This window comes from Apteryx mantelli, chromosome 16, assembly GCF_036417845.1.
Source record: "Apteryx mantelli isolate bAptMan1 chromosome 16, bAptMan1.hap1, whole genome shotgun sequence".
NCBI classification, from domain to species: domain Eukaryota; kingdom Metazoa; phylum Chordata; class Aves; order Apterygiformes; family Apterygidae; genus Apteryx; species Apteryx mantelli.
Genome location: NC_089993.1, coordinates 11,742,189 through 11,762,566, shown reverse-complemented (window position 1 = coordinate 11,762,566; position 20,378 = coordinate 11,742,189). Strand labels below are relative to the sequence as shown.

The 20,378-nt window shown below is 43.2% G+C and overlaps 1 protein-coding gene across 1 annotated transcript in view; it reads right to left on the bottom strand.

Moving 5' to 3' along the window:
* Nucleotides 1-8,521: 8,521 nt before the first annotated feature.
* Nucleotides 8,522-20,378, bottom strand: part of XYLT1 (xylosyltransferase 1) — a 221,350-nt gene continuing 209,493 nt past the window's right edge. The window contains exons 10-11 of the mRNA XM_067306545.1: nt 17,808-18,141; nt 8,522-9,162 (exon numbers count right to left, since the gene is read on the bottom strand). Of these exons, the coding sequence (XP_067162646.1) occupies nt 8,840-9,162; nt 17,808-18,141 (657 nt within the window). The 3' untranslated portion in view covers nt 8,522-8,839. The remainder of the gene's footprint in view (nt 9,163-17,807; nt 18,142-20,378) is intronic.

Below are 20,378 nucleotides of genomic sequence, written 5' to 3'. Positions count from 1 at the left end.
AGCAAAAAAGCAACATAATTCATCTATAAATAAAGTACTGAAAGTACAGTCTTTTTTCTTTCTCCACAAAAAAAAAATCTTTTCTTTGTTCCAGGACTAAAATGTTCGCGCTGTGTACCCTTCTCTGTTTAAGCAGACCTCATTGCATTTAAGTGCCAAAAAAGTGGAATTCCTGAACAGCAGGTGGAAAGAAAACACAAGATCAAAAGCACTTCTAGCTGCCAAGAGGACCTGCAGCGCTGCTTGTGGGTGCATGGAAGAGTCACGCACGCTCCTGGCGGGGTCGGAGACTTTTGGAAGGTCATCAAGGAGCTGGTTTGGGCATCCCACATCAAAAGGCAGCACAAGGAGACAAACTAGCACACAGGGTCCCCCGGGGATGGTGCTAAAGTCGCCCACTCGTAGAAGAATGTAACTCATTTTCCCATCACATCTATGGAAATAGCTCTAAGAAATTAGCGCTCAGTGAAGCCTGTAGGTAAGAAAATAAATTTAAGTGCTCATACTGGGTGAAAGTTGGACAGTGGCTACTTTGGGTATGTAAGGGGGGGGGGGGGGACTACAGAAGAAGCATCTTTCTGAGTTCATCCTTCCAGTAAAGGCAAAAGATGCACACTCCGCTGTCCTTGCAGCCAGCCAGACCTAACATCAACTCTGGTTCCTGCACCTGGGCCACCTGGGCCTGCATCACGGTCCTGCCTCTTTTGGGATGACCCATATGTTGGGGATGCAGGGAAGAAACTGCTCCAGCATTCCCTGGAGCTGGTGGCCTTTAGAAAAGACACCTAAGACAGGCTGCTTGCCAGCCACTGCTCTCCCCTCCACTACTATTCCTTGCTCTCTGGAAAAGGTGGGGAGAAGCTGGCCCTGCAAAGGTGACCTGAGCTTGGAAACATGGAGAAGTCAGCCCAAAAGGCCCAGGCTGTCTCCAACTCTGTGGAGCAGGATGTGTGCTGCAAGCCCTGCAGCATGAGCAAGGGATTTGGACCATTAAAAAAGTCACCAATTTTGTTTATCTGCATAGGGGCTCCTCAGGCCTATGAGGGACAATATTTCAGAGGTCTTGACCAACAAAATTCATTTCCAGAAGGCCACTCTGAACATTCCCCACTTGCCGCGGCAGGAGATGGAGCCTCGGAAATGACTTGCTGGGCAGAGTATTGGTATCAGCAGCCGGACCACAGACTGTTAGTGCTTGCTTCCATTTTTGCTGCTACATATTACCAAATAGCAAATTGCTTTAAAAAAAAAAAGGCATATATTAGTGGGGTTAAAAATAACTACAAGGTGCACTGCTATTTCCAAAGACAGCCTTTTTTTTTTTATTTTAAAATTCTGCATCTGAAAACACAGTATGACAGCATTTATATACAACTGCAGTGTTTTTGGTATAATACAGTATTTAATACATCCATTTATTTTTCTGCAAAAAAATTTGCTTTGTCGGACAAAAAAAACCAAACTCCAATAGACAAAGAATACAGCTAAGGCACATTGTTTTCTGCTAAATGAAAGACAAAAGGGTGCAAAAACGGGTAGTGCAATAATCGCTGAAAATCACATTCTACTACAAGAAAAGCATTCTGACTTTGAACTTTGATTACCGGTCAATTTAAGACATTTCAATATCTCATAAAATACTCCTTTAAATAAATAGCAAAATATCTACATCTTTCAGTGTGTTCCATTTGAATTTCCAATTATTTTTTAAACTTTGCTGTATATACATGTTTTTTTCTTATTCAATAGCTTACAAAATATTTCTGTACAGTTTTATGCATATTATGATTTATAACAAAATAGTTATTTCTTAAAACTATATTACCACCAGTCTTTGAAAAATGATAGGAATAACTTATTATGGACTATGTTAGGCAGCACAAAAACCCAATCAACCAAAACCAAAACCAAAATGACAAAGTCAGAAAAATCATTAACTCAATTCTTCCACAAATCTTGTTTGCTATGTAAACCCTTTTCAGTTGCCTTTGGGTTATATCCGCATCAGAATACTGAAACTAGGTAGGATTTGGGATTCCTAAAAGCACTGCAGCCTGCCGGGAATACTGGTGCTACTGAACACAACAGTTCTTGATGGAGAAGAGTATTAACAAAATCCAACGTACACAAGCCCTATCAGAAGTCCCCGGGTTCTGCTGGCTTTGACACCCTTTGAATAAAGTTCCAAAGGCCAAATTTTGGAAATGCATTTGTAACTTTAATGATACAGCCAGACTCCTCTATCTATCTTATGTGTGTACCGTCAGGTTCCCAACCATCACTCAGAATTGGGCCCCAAGTGGTCAAGTTCTTCAGATTTTAAGACTATAACATTAAGAGGATATATCTTCTCCCAGTTACCAGTACGAATCTGAAAGGAATGCTACGAAGTCATGTCAAAATGAGTGAAATCACTCCAGAATGTCTTGTGCATCTGAGAGCAAAGCCTGTCCTGTTCTACTCTGAAGATAAAAAGGTATTAAGTTAGCACTTTGTAGGTAATTAAATCAACCTTTCTTATCTACACTAAGTTGCAAAAGACACAGCTCATAATTTCCTAAGGTTTATATGAATGTCTGAGCCTTCCTTTTGCCCAAAGGGAAGGTCATTTTCTTCCCTTAAAGGCTGCATTTGTAAGCAATTTCTACTGTATTTGTGAAGTGTAAGCTGACAGCAACACAGCTGAGTTGTAATAGAAATCACAAGGTGCCTTTTATTCCTTCTACAGCAAACAGAAAAAGTGAGCAAGACACAGACAACATCTAACTTTCTAATACAGTTTAAGGCCACATTTAGAAAGGAAGAAAGTAAGGCTTTCTTTAAGGGGCACCACGTCAGATGCCACAACGGGAACATACACTGAGAAATTCCAAGCTGAAAGGATGTACCCAAGGAAATTTTCAAACATCCTAATTTTGGGCAGTAGGTCTGTGCCTTCCTCTGTACATAAGCAAGAAAATAAAGTAAAATGCAGTAGACATCCCCCTCCAGAATATTCCCAGCAAACTGAAGGTGCTCCTCTAGCAAGAGGTTACTATCGTCTCGTCGAGGGTGTTAATTACAACAGAACCAAAGACAAGTCCAGTCATTACAATATACAAAGGCAGCGCAGTGAACTGCGCCTGGAATTGTCACTCTGTTATCAGAGGCACCTGTACAGTATCTTGCTGTTTATTTGGCAAGGTTACAAATAATACTTCTAGGTTTTTTTAACAAAATAGAAAGAGAGTTTGCATAGATTGTACATTCAGTTCAAGGAGATTTCTGGTACCTTTTTTTGTTGTTGTCAGGTAAACGTGTTTGCAGACAGAGTGAGGTAGCAGCTGTGATAGCACCCATGAGCAAAAGAAGGTAACCAAGGCAGAAGCGAAGAGCAGCGAGCGAGCTGTACACTACTGTTAGTATAAAGGAACAAAATCAACACGGTACCGGCAGGATCAGGTCACGAGGATTAATGGCTGGCAACCCCGCGCTTAATTGGAGACACCCTAATGCTACTGTGGCCCTGGAGCTGGGTAACATCAACGGAAGGATCTTGCTGCTTCACCTGTAAATGCTCTGAGCTGCTTCTTTCACTCACACTGGGAAAGTTTTCAAAGAAGTCCCATCTTTTGCACTCTACACCTTCGACGGGAGTTACAGAAGAGCCCTCGCTGGCTCTGAGTGGCCTACGGGAAGACGACGGGTATTTCCCCGCAAAGTCCTTCCACCCTCGCTGGGGAGCCGCGCTGTCTCGGCAGAAGCTGAGCACTGAGGGTTAGTGCTGGGGAGTCTTTTTTATGTGATGTTTTCCATTGTCATTTAATAGGGGTTTAAGGTACTGTCCTATGAACCTTAAGACTATCTTGGAGGCCTGTAGGATAGTTGAAATAAAAGCACATTTTAAAATAGTAGCTTTTCACTACCAGACTGAAGCAAAGAACACTGGGAAACACTTCTAACCGCTTCCTACCAGCTCGGCCTTACTCTGTTGCTAACCAAACCTACTAATATACATGGGTATATTAAATACCCACATCTGAAAGTGAGGGAAAGATAATTACCATCTTTTTTTTACAGACTCCTTCATATATGTCAGGACTGAGCTGCCTGAAGTCTGCCTTGAAAAGCAAACTTTCCTGATTCACATCTGGGGTTTTTAAAGAAGCCTAAGGGATGTGGACCACATGAGCACAAAACCTGCTGCCCAACTGGCAGCAATGGAGTGGCCAAGGTTTTCTCTGGCCAGCCCAAGGCTCTGGGAGCTGGGACAAGAAGGCGGAGGGAGCGACAGCTGGCAGCAAGCTGGCAGCCCTTTGACAGCTGTGATGAAAGAGGAGAAGTACCAAAATCAACAGAAAGTGAGCCCTTGTCTGGACACAATAAAAATCTGGATTTTGTTTTATTTTTAATCTGGGAAGGCAAAGCTATGAGCTCATCGTAGCAGCATTTCTCAGCCTCGCTGTGCAGAAGAGAAGGTGCTCAGTTTGCTCAAAGTTTTGCTGCTGCACAATTATGCCAAACTTTTTCAAAGTTTTGGTGCCTTCTTTACCATTCCTCTCCCCCCCTCGGCCAGGTACAGAATTTCCAGTTCTGACTCACTGACTTCACTCCGCTGCTCACTATAACAAACAGTAGCTAAGAGAGCTTGAGACTTCGTTAGTATTGCAATTAGTGCTACCGGAGATGGACAGAAGGTGAATACACATTAGCTGGCCCTTTTGAAAGTGCTGCAGGATCATTGTTAATATCCCATTAAACAACTGTACATGCACCGTGCATTGAAGCCAATATGTGGGAAAGCCAATTTGTGACACATGAATGCACATTCCTGCATCTCCAGGCTTAGCAATCAAGAAGGCTTAGCAACAGAGATACAGATGGACTTCCCTGTATAATACTTGCTGTGACAGACAAATTGCTAAAAATACTCTCTCTGTAGAGAGCACAAAAAAATGAAGACATAATTTCAATTCTAAAAAAAAAAAACCCTTTATATATCAGAAAATAAAAATATAAATATTACTACTCAATGTCCAAATGTCACCAAAGAAAAAACTGGACACATCTAAAAATAAACTGTCCTTTGAGCTATTTCTATTAGCCTTAAGATTTAACATTACCATATAAACAGGTGTGCATATTGCTAAGACTGACTTGGAATATAATTCATTAAAACACATAAGTAGATGTTCTGCATTTTGCCACATTTCCTTTCCGTGTAATACTGATTGATCACAGAAGTGGTACATGGCAATCTAGCAGAACAGGCACAAAATTTAAACCAGCAAAGCATTACACATAGAGGACAAATGCATGCATATGGAGATAGAGCCTTTTCCCACAGAAAGGGATTTGGATCAAAGCTGGCTTTCAGATGGAGTCCTCGTCAGAAAGGACTCGCCAGCGTGACTGGAAAATAACACTAGCACATTCACATGAAGATGCCTAACCTGCTTGTTTTGTACAAACTGTGGGTCCCTGCTCTGAATTCTCCTTTTCACCAAATGTAAGATCTGTGAAGTTGTTCTCTTCTAACAACATATAATATTCATTACAGGCTTCAAGTGCCTGCAGTGCTCGAACCAGAAGAGCCACTAGGCAGAACAGAGGCCTTAGCAGCACTGCCACAGCAACAACTCAGAGCAAGCGCTGAGCCCGGAGGGAGGCAGTCTTGCTTTCCATGGTTTTTACTTCACAGTTATAGCACTTAGTAACTCAGACACAGTGTCCCATATATAATCTGTATATCTGTGTCTGCGTATTAATAGCTATAGCAGGGGTTGTCATGTAGGTCCCGAACGTGACACTCACTGCAGAAGACGCTCCAAACACAGCAACTCATCCTGTGATGATTTCAAACACATACAGTATTTATTCACAGCATACTGTCACACCTTTCACTGATGCTGGACTGGACTCTAACAACATCCTTACTCAGGCCCAGTGCTCCATGGAGGTTTTGCCTGGGGAAGGACTGCAGGACCAGCCTCTTCAGGTAGACATCTAACCTTGGAATAGCAGCACTGGAACTGCCAGCTTGCTACAGAACTTCTTTGTGTAGATGCTTTTTGTCTTTTAGAAAACAAACTAATATAAAATATTTCTTTGAGCTATTTTAAACACAGTATATAATGTAACTAGATATATCAGCAAACATTTGATTTCTTTTCTTTAAACTAAAACAAAGTAATTTGAGCCTTAAATTTTAAATGATAAAAGTGGCAGCTTTTCTTCTAACCATAAAAGACTGGATTGTTGCCACCTTCTGTTTGACACAGTTCATAATGAGAACTTCTCAACAAAGCACTTTTACTTAAAAACATTCCTGTTTAAGAATAAAAAAAGTATCAAATTTAAAAAACAGATTATCTGTGTGTGTGTGTGTGTGTGTGTGTGGGTGTGTGGGCGCACCCTTATACATATGCTTATGTGCAAGACAGACTGGATTTTGCAACTACCGCAGTACTTATTAAGAATGATCATCGACTAGGATAGCTAAAGTGTGTGCCGTTAATGTGATGCTCTCCATTTGATCTGCAGGGCTTTAACCATGCAGTTGCCATTGCAGCAACGTGACTAAAGCCCTGGATTTCACAGTGAGGATTGGTGGTCCCCAGAAAATTTGACCTTCATAATGGAATGTTAGATTAAAAACAAGTACTATTAAAAAAAAAAAAAAAAACCTATGGAAAGAGTAACAACATTGTGTTTCTATTATATAAACCTGTTGGCAACCCTGGTTTTTAAACGTTTGCCTCTAGAGCCAGTTGAAAACCAGGAGCATTATTTTGACAGAAACATTTCAACCAGCTCTCATTGCTACAAGCTTTCCTAAAACTACAGCTCCCGGGACTGTCAAAATCAGGAAGAAAAAAGGAAAGGGAGGTGTGAGGGGAGGAAGGCCTTTTCTTAATAAAGGCAGCTTCAGTTAGTAAGATAACATAATCTTCAAGCTGCAAAAGCAGCACCTACTAATTAGTCATTGACTAAAACATAAATAATAAATATCTAAATTGTTCCTTCTATGCATCCATTTTTGTGCCAGATGATAAACATTTAAATGCTCTGCCTTAATGCCAGCACAGCTGACACCGCAATTTCAAGTCCAAAGCAAACTGCAAGTAGCTTTAAACCAACACTATGGAGAGAAATATAACGAGCCACTGGGACCTGTGTGTTATGGTCATCTTGCAACTGTTGTTTAAAAGGGAATTCAACCTTTCCGTGAGATACAATTATGGAATGATTTAAGGGTCTATTTCCCTCCTGATGTGGAAGCATAACTCTCATCAGCAGAAAGGAAAGTTATACGTGCACACAGAAGGGTAAACAGCTACTTTACTTCACTAAATTAACAGGTTTTTTTATAATTAACCCAAGAGCTTCTAATAGCCTTTTCGGGTTATGTTGTTATCAAGAGATTACCACAGCAACAACACCCCCCCCCCCCAAAGTGCATGTTCTATGCAAATGCAAAATGCTTCAGTTGGAGATGTATGTATGTGCATATAAAAACATGTATTTTAAAAGTTGTTGGAATGGAAATGAATGTTTTTTCCTAGTACAGAAAATGCAGGTTAAAATGATGTGAGATGTACATATTCAAAACAGGATGCAGCCTGCTAGAAAGTCAAAATCCGAACACAGGCAAAGGTGGGGTTTGTTGACAGAATAAAGTAACAGCACTGAGAAACATGGCCTTGCTCTCCTTCATATTCAGCTCGTGGCTTTGGTCAGGAACCATCCTGTCTTGCTCACCACAACCTCCCACATGCCCTATGCAACCCTAAGAATAGCCATCTTCATTAAGAGCTGGCAGATCTGAGACCAAGCTAGGAAATTAGTGTTAAGACTCATTAGCCACTGCTCAATTTAGGGAAGAATTAGTTTGCTGCAACTTTAGGTCCCAATCTTGTTCCCATTGAGAAAAATAATCTTCACCTCTAAAGTGCAAAGGGCCAAATTTTACTGTTTCACCTGTTCTGAGGAACTGAACTGTGACCTCATGAGAAGACTTATCACATGGTGTGAGCAGACACATCACAAGCTACCCCCAATTCCTGCATACCGCTCGCTGGAAGTCTGCGAACAGGCTTCAGTGCTGGTGGGCTTAAGAAAAAGCAGAAATCAAATGGGCTGGAATCAAAAATGCTTCTTTGCTTTTAAAAATAGTGCTAGTAGTACCAAGATCCTGAAGTTGACTGCATGAACAATAAAAAAAATGATGACTGCGAACACTGGTTCCATTTAGAGCTTATCAGGAAATTAGTCTGAAAATAACACTGCTTTTGCTCATTTTCCCCAACTAGGGTAACAACAGACATTAGCTGAGTCCAGAATTACTTTGTGTTATAAAAAAAAAATCATGAGCAAGGATGTATCCCACATATTTCATGTTCCGTAAGGTAATGTAGCCATATGGGATATAGCCTGCAGTAACCAACCTTCCCAGGAAACATAAATAAAAGGTAATTTTGCTGTGATTGAGTCATGATAGCAAAATAATTAAAGCCTATGAAACAGCAGAAGCACACACAAATTTATTTTTTAAAAACACTTTTAGCAGCTGCTCCTTCACTGCCCGCTCCTTAACTTCTTGTTACTGTTCCCAGCGCTGCAAAGGCCGTGGGTACAACGCAGCGTGGTATGGCCATGGCCCTAACCAACCCAATAGAGGTTGCTGAGCTGACGGAGAGAACAGTGCCAAAGGCTTTGTCAGATTTTTAGGAATTATATTGCAACATGTAACAAAAAGGTATAACGTTTCCTTAGGCTTCTGAAATCTGCCATGAGATTCACATATGAGCAAGGTTAAATTCCCTTTTAAAACCTATGCCTAAGAAGAGCATACCAGATGCTACCTCAGCCGACCGTCAGGTTTCACAGGGCCCAGCTCAGACTTGGGGTCGGGGCTCAGCGAGCTCCACGCCGTCTGACTGCACGCCTGCATCACTGGGCACGAGGTGGCCCCGCTGCTGCAGACGTCCACCGCCGACCACGCGCTGCCCACCAGCGAGTCCACCCAGCTCTCCAGCTTGGTGCCCACGAGCGCCGCATTCCTCCTGGCCTGGTCCAGCTGGGCGGCGCTGATGGGGATATTTAGGACAGGGTTCAAGCCCTGGAAGCTCTGTTCCATATACGCGTTCCTTGGAGGCCCATTGTGATACTTCATGGCTTCCTCTGGAAATGCAAAAAGAAACCCCAAAATTAGTGAGGAAAAGACTTCTTCAGGGCTTAAGGTCACAGCAAACCAAAAGCCAAAAGTCAGTGGTGCGCTGCAATCCATTTCCGTGGCCCTGGAAATGAGCTGTTCTCGACAACACACAACGAAAAAGCAGACCCAGCCTCATGGGCTTCCTGTCTGGGCGCTCGCTAAAATCTCATCGTACCTGGACCTTGAACAATGTGCAGCTCCCTCTCAGGAGAAGCTAATTTGGCATGCAGGAGAAGCAAATTTTACTTCTTTCACCATGGAGGAAGCTGAGGGAGATGCACCCCGTTCAGCTGACTCTAGCCTCCGTGAACACCCACAGGACACCATGCCCTGAAATTAGGGAACAGTTCAAGGATATTTGGTGTGAGAAGGCTGCCAACCCTTGAAGTGCTGTCATCAGTTTGGCTAAGAAAAAGATCTCAGCCTTTTTTTTTTTTTTTTTTTTTCCTTCCTAACTGGATTCACCCTCCCCAGGGCTGAGGAGACGTCACAATGTTCATTGGCTCCATTTGCCTGCAAACGCTGGGTGGCATCGTTCCTGGCACTGGAAGGATAACAGCACCATGTTGGACAGACCGGACCGGGCTGATGACATACTTAACCCCAGCATCATTCTGGAAATACTCCAGTCTTTCTTACTGGGAAAGTACTCTTTAATCATAATCATATTTTAAGCTCTTGTGCTGAATAATGGATCAAAAACATTTCCTAATGACACTTTTCTTTGCACTGCTGTTGTTTTTCTTACAGTAATTCTTCTACTTCAGCAAAATGCAACACATCCTCCAAATCTGTGATATTGCACCAAAAATGATTGCCATAATTGTGCTAAAACTCTTTTAAAGAACTGGGGCTGGACATTATGGGTCAGTCAGTCCTTGTCTAAGGCACACTTGCTTCTCAAGGTCTGAGTGTGGACTGAGGGGCTACTCATAAAACCAGGATGCGACCCTCTCAAAATATTCACTCAGTGCCTCTAGGGAGTAAATTTTCAACCATTTCTTTCTGTTCTCAGTTGACTTCTTTTACCATCATCCCTCCCTGCAGCACAGAGGACACGTTGAGCTCTGCCAACGTACACAGTGTCTAGAACACAAAATGGGCCCATTCAGGGCCCTCCAGGCTAGGAAAGCCACAACGCTCAGATACCATTTAGAGGCCAGGAATTAAATATTAGCGTCTACAATTCCTTCCACATGTCCCTGCGGCTTGCACTGCAGATTGACACTGAGTCCTTTCTTCCAGGCAGAGGACAGTATCTCAGATGCTGGCAATAAATCAGCACATTTATTTAGAGGGAAAAGGGACATTTAATTGGAAATTTGCTGTTACATTTGCAGAGTCTTTAATGTCAGATATTGTGTAAGTCTGTTACTTCAAATCCCCAATTAAATTAATTCGGCACATCCCCATCACCATTATATATCACTTACTGTTCCTGTATCCATCAAAAACTCTCTTTTATTTTAAATGGTAGATGCCCACAATAACCTCTAGTCAAAAACGAGCCTTTGCTAAGCACATGTGTGAAAAGTGTGCTCTGCCAGAGTACTGCAGTTTAAGAAACAGAACAAGTACACATGATTAAATTTCCTCCTTTGGAAGCAATTAAATATGGAAGACTGTTTGTCAACATATTAATTAAATAGGAACATTCTAAGTAAAAATCCCAAAACAAATAAGAGTTGGCATTACTAGCAGGATCATCTGATTGAAACAGGCAATCTAGAGAGCTTGTTGAATTAAAGGCTGTTGTGCATGTGTTTATTGTAGGGAACGAGAGAGACGTTTTTCCAGACAAATAATGGGATGAGATGGAGTTTGCTCTCCGCCAGCGCTCGGTCTCTGATGTGTCCCATGCTCCGCAATGTCGTGGCTATGCGGAAGGGAAAGAAACCTACCAAAAACATAGGACTTGGTGATGGTCATTCGGCAGGAGGTAACCATCCCCTCTGAATTTGTGGCCCCTGTTGCTTAGGACCAGTGGGGTGTTTTTGCTAAGATCAGGCTGATAAGCTCAGCATCTTCAACAAATTTCCATTTCTTCACTTTGCTGTTCCTGTACCGGTGTCAGACATGCTGCACGTCTCGCGCCAACACCCTGGCGCTTTGCTCTGCACCGCTAAGCGACTGCAGCGCTCTGCTCCAGCCCTGGCTGCATGTCCAGAGCATGCCAGCAGAAATGAGGGTAACAGTGTAAAATGCAACTGAACACAGCCTTTTTCGAAAAGCAATACATAAATATCATCAGCAGATAGGAAAAGGAAATAATGCAGAGGCTAGTACTAATGGAAAACGCCCCACAATGTTTTTCAGTGTCTTAAGAGCTGCTTCTCTGATGGAAGAAAGATTAGGAAACCCTGACACAACGCGGCAGGGGTCTGCCTGCCCCGCAGGGGGACCAATGCCCCCGCAGGTGTCTGCACTCCCTACAAAGGACTTAGGAAAAGCAGAGAAAAGCAACAGCTGAACAGGGGCTTGAGGATCACAACGGCATTATGATGTGCCTCAAATTCTGCCCGATTTGCACCTTCAGGATCTGGGCTAAAATAATTTCTCCAGAGCTTGGCATTAGCTGCAGAGCCAAAAGGAAGATGTGGCTGTTTGACTCCTTCCCTTGGTTGGACACACAGAGAAAACGCTGTAGGGCGAGCTGCTTGACATGGATACCGAATTAGTATTTAGGGACTGACACTTCATTCCTTTCTCATGAAAAAATAATGAAGAATGTCAGGCTTTCCTCTATGAAATGTGTGTTTAGACTTTTAAAACTGTACAGTTAGAGCAACCAATTCAAAAATTAATGGAATTGCAGGCATTAAACCAGACTTTTTGCCAGGAAATACATCCAAAAAGCCCTTTGACTTCAGTGGAGGATGCAGGCTATGTATCAATGCAAAATATGTTCCATTGACTTTAAATGGCTGTTTTTTTAAAATGAGTTATTTTTGTCCCCCATTTTTGTTTGCTCTTCACTCTGGGAGGGCACTTCCCTTCTCAACGGGCATTTTTTACTATAACTTCTTTGGAGCACATACACAGCCCGTAGTCTGTCACACAGGCTGGGATTTCAGCATTTTTGTGGGGGTTTGCTCAGTATTTTGCAGAAAAAGCAAATGATTTTTAGACAGACAGTGGGCTAAGGAATGAAAAATGTGGTTACCTTGGTACACATTAAGGTGCTAGACTGGTGATTTTTTTTAAAGCAATACTGAATGTACAGCTTTATTTCTTTACTTGAATTGTGTTGAAACCCTCTGGCAAGAAGGTAATTTTTTATTGGCATTTTGTTTGTTTTCTCTCGCAGCAAACAAGACAGTGCTGCATTTGCTCATTGTGAAGCTAATCGACTCCTTGTCAACTGGATCTGAACTAAATTTCAAAGCAAATCCCTGTCTTTGGGGTTTTTCTCAGCATGACGATTCTTGTGCATCTCTGCTCCTCTGCAGCCCCGCACTTGCCTGCTGCTATTATTATGTTTATCAAGAACATGTCACATAACCTCTAGGTAATTTAAAGAATTCACAGCAGTTCTGGCACCGGCCGCCACCCACTTTATAATCCTTATAGATGCAATTTGAATTGATTGAGCCACTGCAAATAACCAATGGCAAAACAAAGGTTTCCCAGTATATACTTAATTAAGATGATCCATAAATATGGATTAGGTAGAAGGCCTTAGGAATGCATGTGTGCATGCTGGTCTGTCTGCTAATGCCTTCGAGCCTTTGGGACGGGCAGCTGCAGCTGGAGGGTGCGCAGACTGGAGCAGCATGTGCGGGAACGAAGCCCCTGCTCTCCTTCCCTGCCCTTCTCATTTGAAGGAAGAAGTGTTTTATTTATTTATTTATTCCACTCACCCCCCCCCCTTTTTTTCCCCAATCCAGTGGTTGGTATCAGCTTGAGCTTTGGGGCTCTATCTGCCCACTGGCTCACAGTAACCTATTTAGCTTTAATGAAACAGGTACTACATATTAAACGCCTGACAACTCATTATCATAACTCCAGCTGGGAGACCACTGTGAAAACTTTGCCATGAATATAAACTCCAATTTAAAAATGAAATTGCCTTGGCTTTTCCTCCGCACCCCTCTGCCCCCGGAGAACATGCGTGTGCTGCGCCTGGCACGACGGCTTTGCAGGGAGCCGGGGGGGCAAGCGGGGCGAGGGGGCCGCAGAGCCAACCTCTGCCAAACACTCGCCGTTTCACCAGTACCGAAATCTACCTGGTAACTTGGGTGAGGCTGAGAACTGCTGGCTCTCGCTGCATGCTCAGATACAAACCATCCTTCTGCATCCCTCCATTAAAAAAAAACAAACAGTAATTCCTGTGGGATATTTTTTCTGGCACAAGTCTGAAACCCCAGTGAAGCATCCTGATGGTGTCTTACATCACTTCAGTCACCTGGTAGCTGCTCTGCTGGTGCCCGGCGCCCTGCAGGCCCTGAGCGAGGGCAGGGAGGAGGACGGTGAGTCACGGGGGGTGCTGAGGAATGGGCCTTAGGAAACCATAGGCAGCAGCAGTGGAGAAAGGGCAGAAGGCGGCTGTGGCGGACCACGGCAGAAGGGCAGGTGAGGGACCCGCCACCGGGCAGACGGGCTGCGGCGGCTCCCTGCCCCGCGTGCCGGCTCCCCTGCCCCGCGTGCCGGCTCCCCTGCCCCGCGTGCCGGCCCTGGGCCGTACTGCCCAGCGCAGGGACCGCGCTGCCTCTCCACAGGGTCTCCGAGCCCTTCTCCGTGGCTTCTCTTGTATAATGAGTAGAGGTTTTATCAGCCTGAGCGAGGATGTGAATACTACATTAATTCCTGTGTTTTTCAAAGTATAGCTGGGGAGGGGAAGAGGACTGATAGGGCTGGCATGTCCTCTGTCCCAAGGGATCTCCCACCCTCCGTTCACGGCTGACTGCTCTGAACTGTGCCTCCTGTTCGGCTCTGCCTCTCTCCCGTCACCGCACCGGGGACACGGACGTCAGGCCTCGGGTCTCCGAACCGCGCTTCAGCTCAGGCTGCCTAAAGCGGGCAGCATGAAGCCCCGTCCTGCTAGCGATCTCCTTCCTTTCCTGCTCCTCCTCCTCCACATTTCCCCCCGTTCTGCGTCCTGGCACAGTTTAACCCTCGGGGCACCTCGCTGCTCCTTAGCAGCCCTGCGCTACTCGGCTTCAGCAAGCTCAGCCAAGGGGTTAGAAACTCAAAGTCGCCACTGAGAAGAAGAAAACTGAATCTGTCTGCATGGGGCGCTGGGGGAAGGAGGCGCCTGCTGGAGCAAATGAACCAGATTTTGCCAAATGAGTTATCTGGCAAATCTGTTTAATTTTCCTCCTTTTTTTCTCTTTGCCCAACCAGGAAACCATGCAGTGGCACTGCGAGCCAGAAGGAAGCTGCTGAAGGCAAAACTGATTAGTGACAGAACTGGAGAAGGCAGAAACGGATTTGGATGGCTGGAGGGGGACGAGGACAAGAAAGAATAAATAAAAAATTAGATTCCAGCCTTCCCCTGAATTAGTTTGGGGAGTCTAGTTTACAGTGGAAATGCACCAAGCCTCCTGGTGCCTTCAGTAACTCTATTTAAAGAACGGGCTCTTACAGCCCCAGTTTTTTGAAAAGGGCAATGAATTTGTGTTTTTAGATCAATTTAAATTCTGTCAATTATGCACATCTGGACTTGCTATCACAGAAAAACCCGTCCCTGATTTCCCTCTATGGTTTTACTTGCACGAACAGACTCTAGGCCAAAATAAATAAATAAGTGGGCACAGAAAATGAATAAATTAGCTGCATATGCTGTTCTTATAAATTACTAAATGAAACATCTTTGCTAATAGCTATCCCAGAATTAATTTTTTTTATTTTTAACTTTCATCATGAATGTTGGGAGCCACAATATAGGAACGAGCACGTTTTGCTTGATTATTCAAGAGAGGAACAAGTTGCTCTTTTCATGGCGCTGGGGAATAGAAAGCGAGTTTGCCCTGTTGCGCGCTGTGCTGAAGTTACGCGTAGCTCTATAACACTAACTTGGGGAGATCTAAGAAATACTGAGATTGTTGAAATGTTCATGCTGTGAAGATACAAGATTTTAGTAGCTGCTGCGCTGTTGCCAGATTCGGGCAAACACTTTTTAAGATGACACGGACAAATTACGTGCAGGGGCATGGACAGGTTTTCAGGTGTGTAACTCCGTGGCCGGCCCGTTCCTACATCTGGAGGGCACGGCACAGCGTAGGCCTGATCGTTGCCAAACAAATCACATGCAAAGTGATATGAAATGTATGAATGACTGTCTTCATTCAAAAAACTTCTGGAGTAGCTATTCATTTTCCAGGGCAATCTTTATGACAAGAACTTTAATTTTAGGGGAGAGGAGAGGAGAGAGGAGCATGGTGGGGAGAACAAAATTTTCAAGAAATCCCTAATAGAATATATTATCCTTTTCCGCTGACAGCTCCTGGCTAAGTCTGATGCATGTTTTATTTTCAGTGTTAAGACAAGACAATAACACTATTCCTTCAGTTTAGAAGATTTCTGGCAGCCGTCATATTGTTTACAATGTAACAGAAATTGTTCTTTTAGAAGTCCTAATTCTTCTGTCATACTCTCACAATGCCTTTATTTGGCATAGAAAAATATATTTAAATAATAAAGTGGTGTCAATCTGACACAAGCTGGAAATCAAAGCTAGATGACAATTTCCTGCATAGAGTACAATAGTGTCGCTGAGAGAGAAAACTTTAAAAATACCAAACAGCAGAAATTTGCATTGTAAATGCTTACAGTATTTAACTACAGCGGAGTGTCACTATCTGCCCCTGTCGTTAATTTTCTCCTTTACCTTCATGTCTCAGACATCTGGAGATTATACATCACAACATCAGTAGCGAATCATTCCTGAGGAGTTTTTCCCAGATAATATTGTTTCCAAGCTTTATATCTCATTCCTGTAGTAGATTGTAATTACTGTATGAGTGAATAAGGCTCTTTAACAAAAAATATAAGCCTGAGCTTCTCCCAGGGAATCAATGGGTCATTTTTCTCTGTTACCTAAGTGGCCATACGGAGTGACTCCGTAATTTCAGTGGAGTTATTCCAGATTCAGAGTTTGGACCACAGGGGGTTTTGTCTCTGAGTTACGAAGCATGGACTCCTGGCTGCAGGCTGAGAAACCCTTGCTCTTGCCTTACAGGTAAAAGGCTGCAAATTTTATCACAGGTTGGCAACATGCCACATTTTCCATTCGATTTCCGCCTTAACTGTTAAATTAGCCAAGAACATGGAATTCATTAATTTACAAGAGGCAAGTCAATAATACCTGCATTTAGAAGTAAGTTGCCTCAAACTTTAAAAATGTCTTCCTTCTGCACATGGTGTTTCTTCCCACTTCATCACTGTCTATTAGCTAATAACAGCAGCAGGTTGTTCGTGGTTTAGTTTCTGCTTAAGAAACGATGCCACCAAATGTTAGAAGAAGAAATCAGTGAGTTAGCTGTGCTGGTGGTGAGAAATGTGTAGAACGAAGCTCCCGTCGAGCGAGATAAGGGCTGCATTAGCTCCCAGCAGTTGTCTGGGGAGGTTTGCATTACAGAAGCAGCACATTATACTGGAAGGTACATGCCTGACTCAGTTTATTTGCTGCCTTGTCAGGAAGAAGAACTTCTGAAAACTTAATAGGATCATTCATGTATCTAGCAACTTTAAGATGTCTAAAGTTATGAATATTAATATTAGACAGATGGAAGCACTTGAGCACGTAAGGAGAATGGTAAAGATATTCATAGCAACAAACTTGTTTTGATCTTACTGAATAAGAGAACAGGTGTGGCTACAAAATGTTCTCTCTTCCCACGGCCCAGTGTCCGCGGCGTTTGCTGAAGAACAGCCACGTGAACACGTGCTCCCGCGCAGACCGCTGCTGCAGCCGGCACGCTCCGGCGGCCTCAGCGTGACCGCTGCGTTTCAGACGGCTCAGTGCTACTGCGGCAGAGAAGCAAATGGCTTTCTGCTGAAAAAGTGAGCATGGGTCTGCTCCTGTAATTTCTGCGATCCCTTGCACATACGTGCATTTCTGCAACTCAACTGCTTGGTATTTACAAAGCAGGTTTTGGCAGGCATCAGGGAAAAGTGAATGCCTGGATCTGATAAATACGTCAGCGTACAAGTTCTGGCCTAGGGTAATTTTGACTAATTCAGCATTTCATATATTAATGCTTTTATCATTAAACACATAACTTTGTCAAGATAAGAGTTTAAATGTCTGTACATCTCTCTGAGCAAATGTGAATGAAAAGCAGCAAAGAAAGGAAACAGTCCATTTTTCTTTCTATTTCTAAATTAAGGTTTTTATCATAACTGTTAGATTGTTGAGACTCTAAAGTTCTTTGGATTCTGAACCATGAATATTTTAAAGATACAAATAGCCTTTTGTTCAAAGCGCCTGTGTTTTATGGACTGGATGCAGACATTTTTGCTTGTCTTGGTACAACTATTTCTTCTGATTTAATATCTAAAATATTCCTTTCTTTTCCAATACAGTGCAACTCCATTTTTAACAGCAGCATTTACAGTGAATAAAGATATGATAACTATACTATCTCTGGAACCAGATAATAAAACTTACCTTGTTTGATAGGCTGCCGATTAAAGAAGGTGAGAGGAGTAACGAGGAATTTGGTTTCAGCTACTTGTACCCAGTGGTGCAAAATTTTAATTGTCCAGACACCAGGTCGGAGGGGCAAATTCAAAGGTGGTTTGTAGTGAGTAAATTCTGCGCTGGATTCAATAAGGATATCGTACGTTGCGGCAATTATATTGACAGGATCGACCCAAATGACAGTGACGGTGACGTTGGGGCCTTTCCCCCACTTCTGCATGCCCACCGGCTCGTCCGTCGGCCCCAGAAGTCCTCCGAAGTTCCGGAAAAGCCTCTCCTTGGCGTCCCATTCGGTGCCAATCTGAAATCAGAGACCGCACTGCTACTAACATATCCTCTGTAAGCATCCAAGACCCTTATGTCGAATGAGGGCCCCCAAGACACACAAATCGTATTTCTCTAATGACATGAGTTAAATGTGCATACAGAGGCTAACAGCAGCATGACCTGAGATCACAGTATGTACACAAACGTGAGGCAACCTTGAACCTAAAGTCCTTTTTTTGTGTCCATTTGTCCACTTCTGATTAATAGGAGGTTTTCCCTATAGGAAGGGTGATGTAACAGGACCCAGCAGCTCTCCTCTTCTTCCACATGGAAGCAGTCAATACAGGACCAGGCCTAGTGACAGAGGCCTACCCAGTTACTGCTAAAAGCAAGGAAGAGGCTTTTGCTGACTTTAGGAGAAGTACAACCAGTGCACGAGATGGCGTCTCCTCACACTCCCTGCCTGCCTGCTGCGGGGAGTTATTTCTGGTAAACTTGATTCTTACTGTCATAATGGTGACATTCTTTTTTATTTATTCACTAACTAATTGTGAAGCAGCTGACTCACAATCTAGTGTAAATATTTGATAGACCTTTCCTTTTCCTAGCAGCTTTCATATTTCAATGCTTTTTATATATATTTTAATGGCTCACCCATAACCCATGGGATGATACCAACTTACAAGCTGTTGCCATTAAACACTACTGAAAATAAGGATGTGTAACCAGATGGCATAGAAATATACGTAATAATTGGACTCTTTAGGCCAACTGAAAGACTTTTTACTATCCCAGTACTATACCTAACATGTATTTATGATGTTGACTGTTAACAAAGCCAGTTCCTTCAATTCTCAAGAAGGCAACCTGGTGGACCACAGTATTGAAGGTTGCATATTTGCTTTCGGACAGAGTGCCCACCTTGCTTATCCCATAAGGTCCTGTTTCCATGGCCTCAAATCAGAAGAGATCAACACCAAACACAAAAACTGAAGAACAGGAGAACCCCTTGGCTCCTTTTAGTAAAGAGACATCTGATGTCATTCCTTGGAGAGACATACAGATGTACCGACCAGCCTGGTACTGAAATCCCTCACAGTCCTTCAGGTCTTCTTTGTCCTTAATCTCCAAACAAGCAACATAAATGATCTAATAGTTGATTTTGTTCCATATATAGAAACCATGGGATTCTCTCAAGTGGTCTCTGGAGTCCCATGCACATGCAGACTGGGTCCTCCTCTTTCAGCATATGTGGATAGAGAAGATTTCCCCAACTCAGCAATGCTCTTGCCCCTAACCTTCACCTCATGTGGGCCACAGTCAGAACCTACTTTCCTGAAAGAGTAACAAACAATTGTAGCTGATTTGCTTGAAAGGCTTTTCTTCTAGATTTCATCTCACTTGATGAGAATAAATGGCCCCAATCTAATGTCAAAATCCCACAAATCTGTAAAACACAACAATTACCTGATGTCTACAACCCCTGATATCTGTACTGGAAACTGTCCAACCTCCAGTCTTTTCTAAGCAGATCACTGTGGTTGGTAGATGAACTACACAGGGACTGCAAGCAAAAAGCTACAAGGCCAACAGAATAAAAAACTAACGACCTAAATCCATCTGTCAGCATACAAATTTCTCCTACAGGACTATGACACTGCAGAATAAGAGACAAAATGAGCCCTCTACTACTCTGCAATCAGCACAGCGGAATCACAGCTAGCAGAGGTATTTCACCTAGCACACCAGCTAATCAGCCTAGACAGGGTGGTCCAGGTATCAGACCCAAGCATCGACTGCCCTATAGAACTGTCAGCGTGTACTCTCCTGACAAGACCAACTGAATATGTATGGAACTAAGCTGTGAAAGAAAATTTCCTGACCAGACCTTACTATCTACTCCACCAACCTTCACCGAGTGTGGCCATGTCATACTGCTGTAGCTCAAGAGACCTGGAAATAATAAAGCCACAATACGTGAAACAAATCCATGCTCTCCTGGGCAAAGAAAACCCCCAAAGGAACAACTCTTTCCACCAGGCCTCTAAGAAATGAGCTCCTGGATGAGAAAACTGGCTCAAACTGAATGCAAGCAAGACACCAGTCAGTGCTGCCACCAGTTTCTGAAGGAGCAGTAAGATTTTGCACTTAGCATGTTTGCCATAAGCAAGAAAAACCTCAGGATGCTGTCTGAATCAGTAAACTTTGAATTTAAAATGCTGTCTTTAAACCTGTATTTAAAAATGCTTTCTGTCACCTCTAGTGTCATCT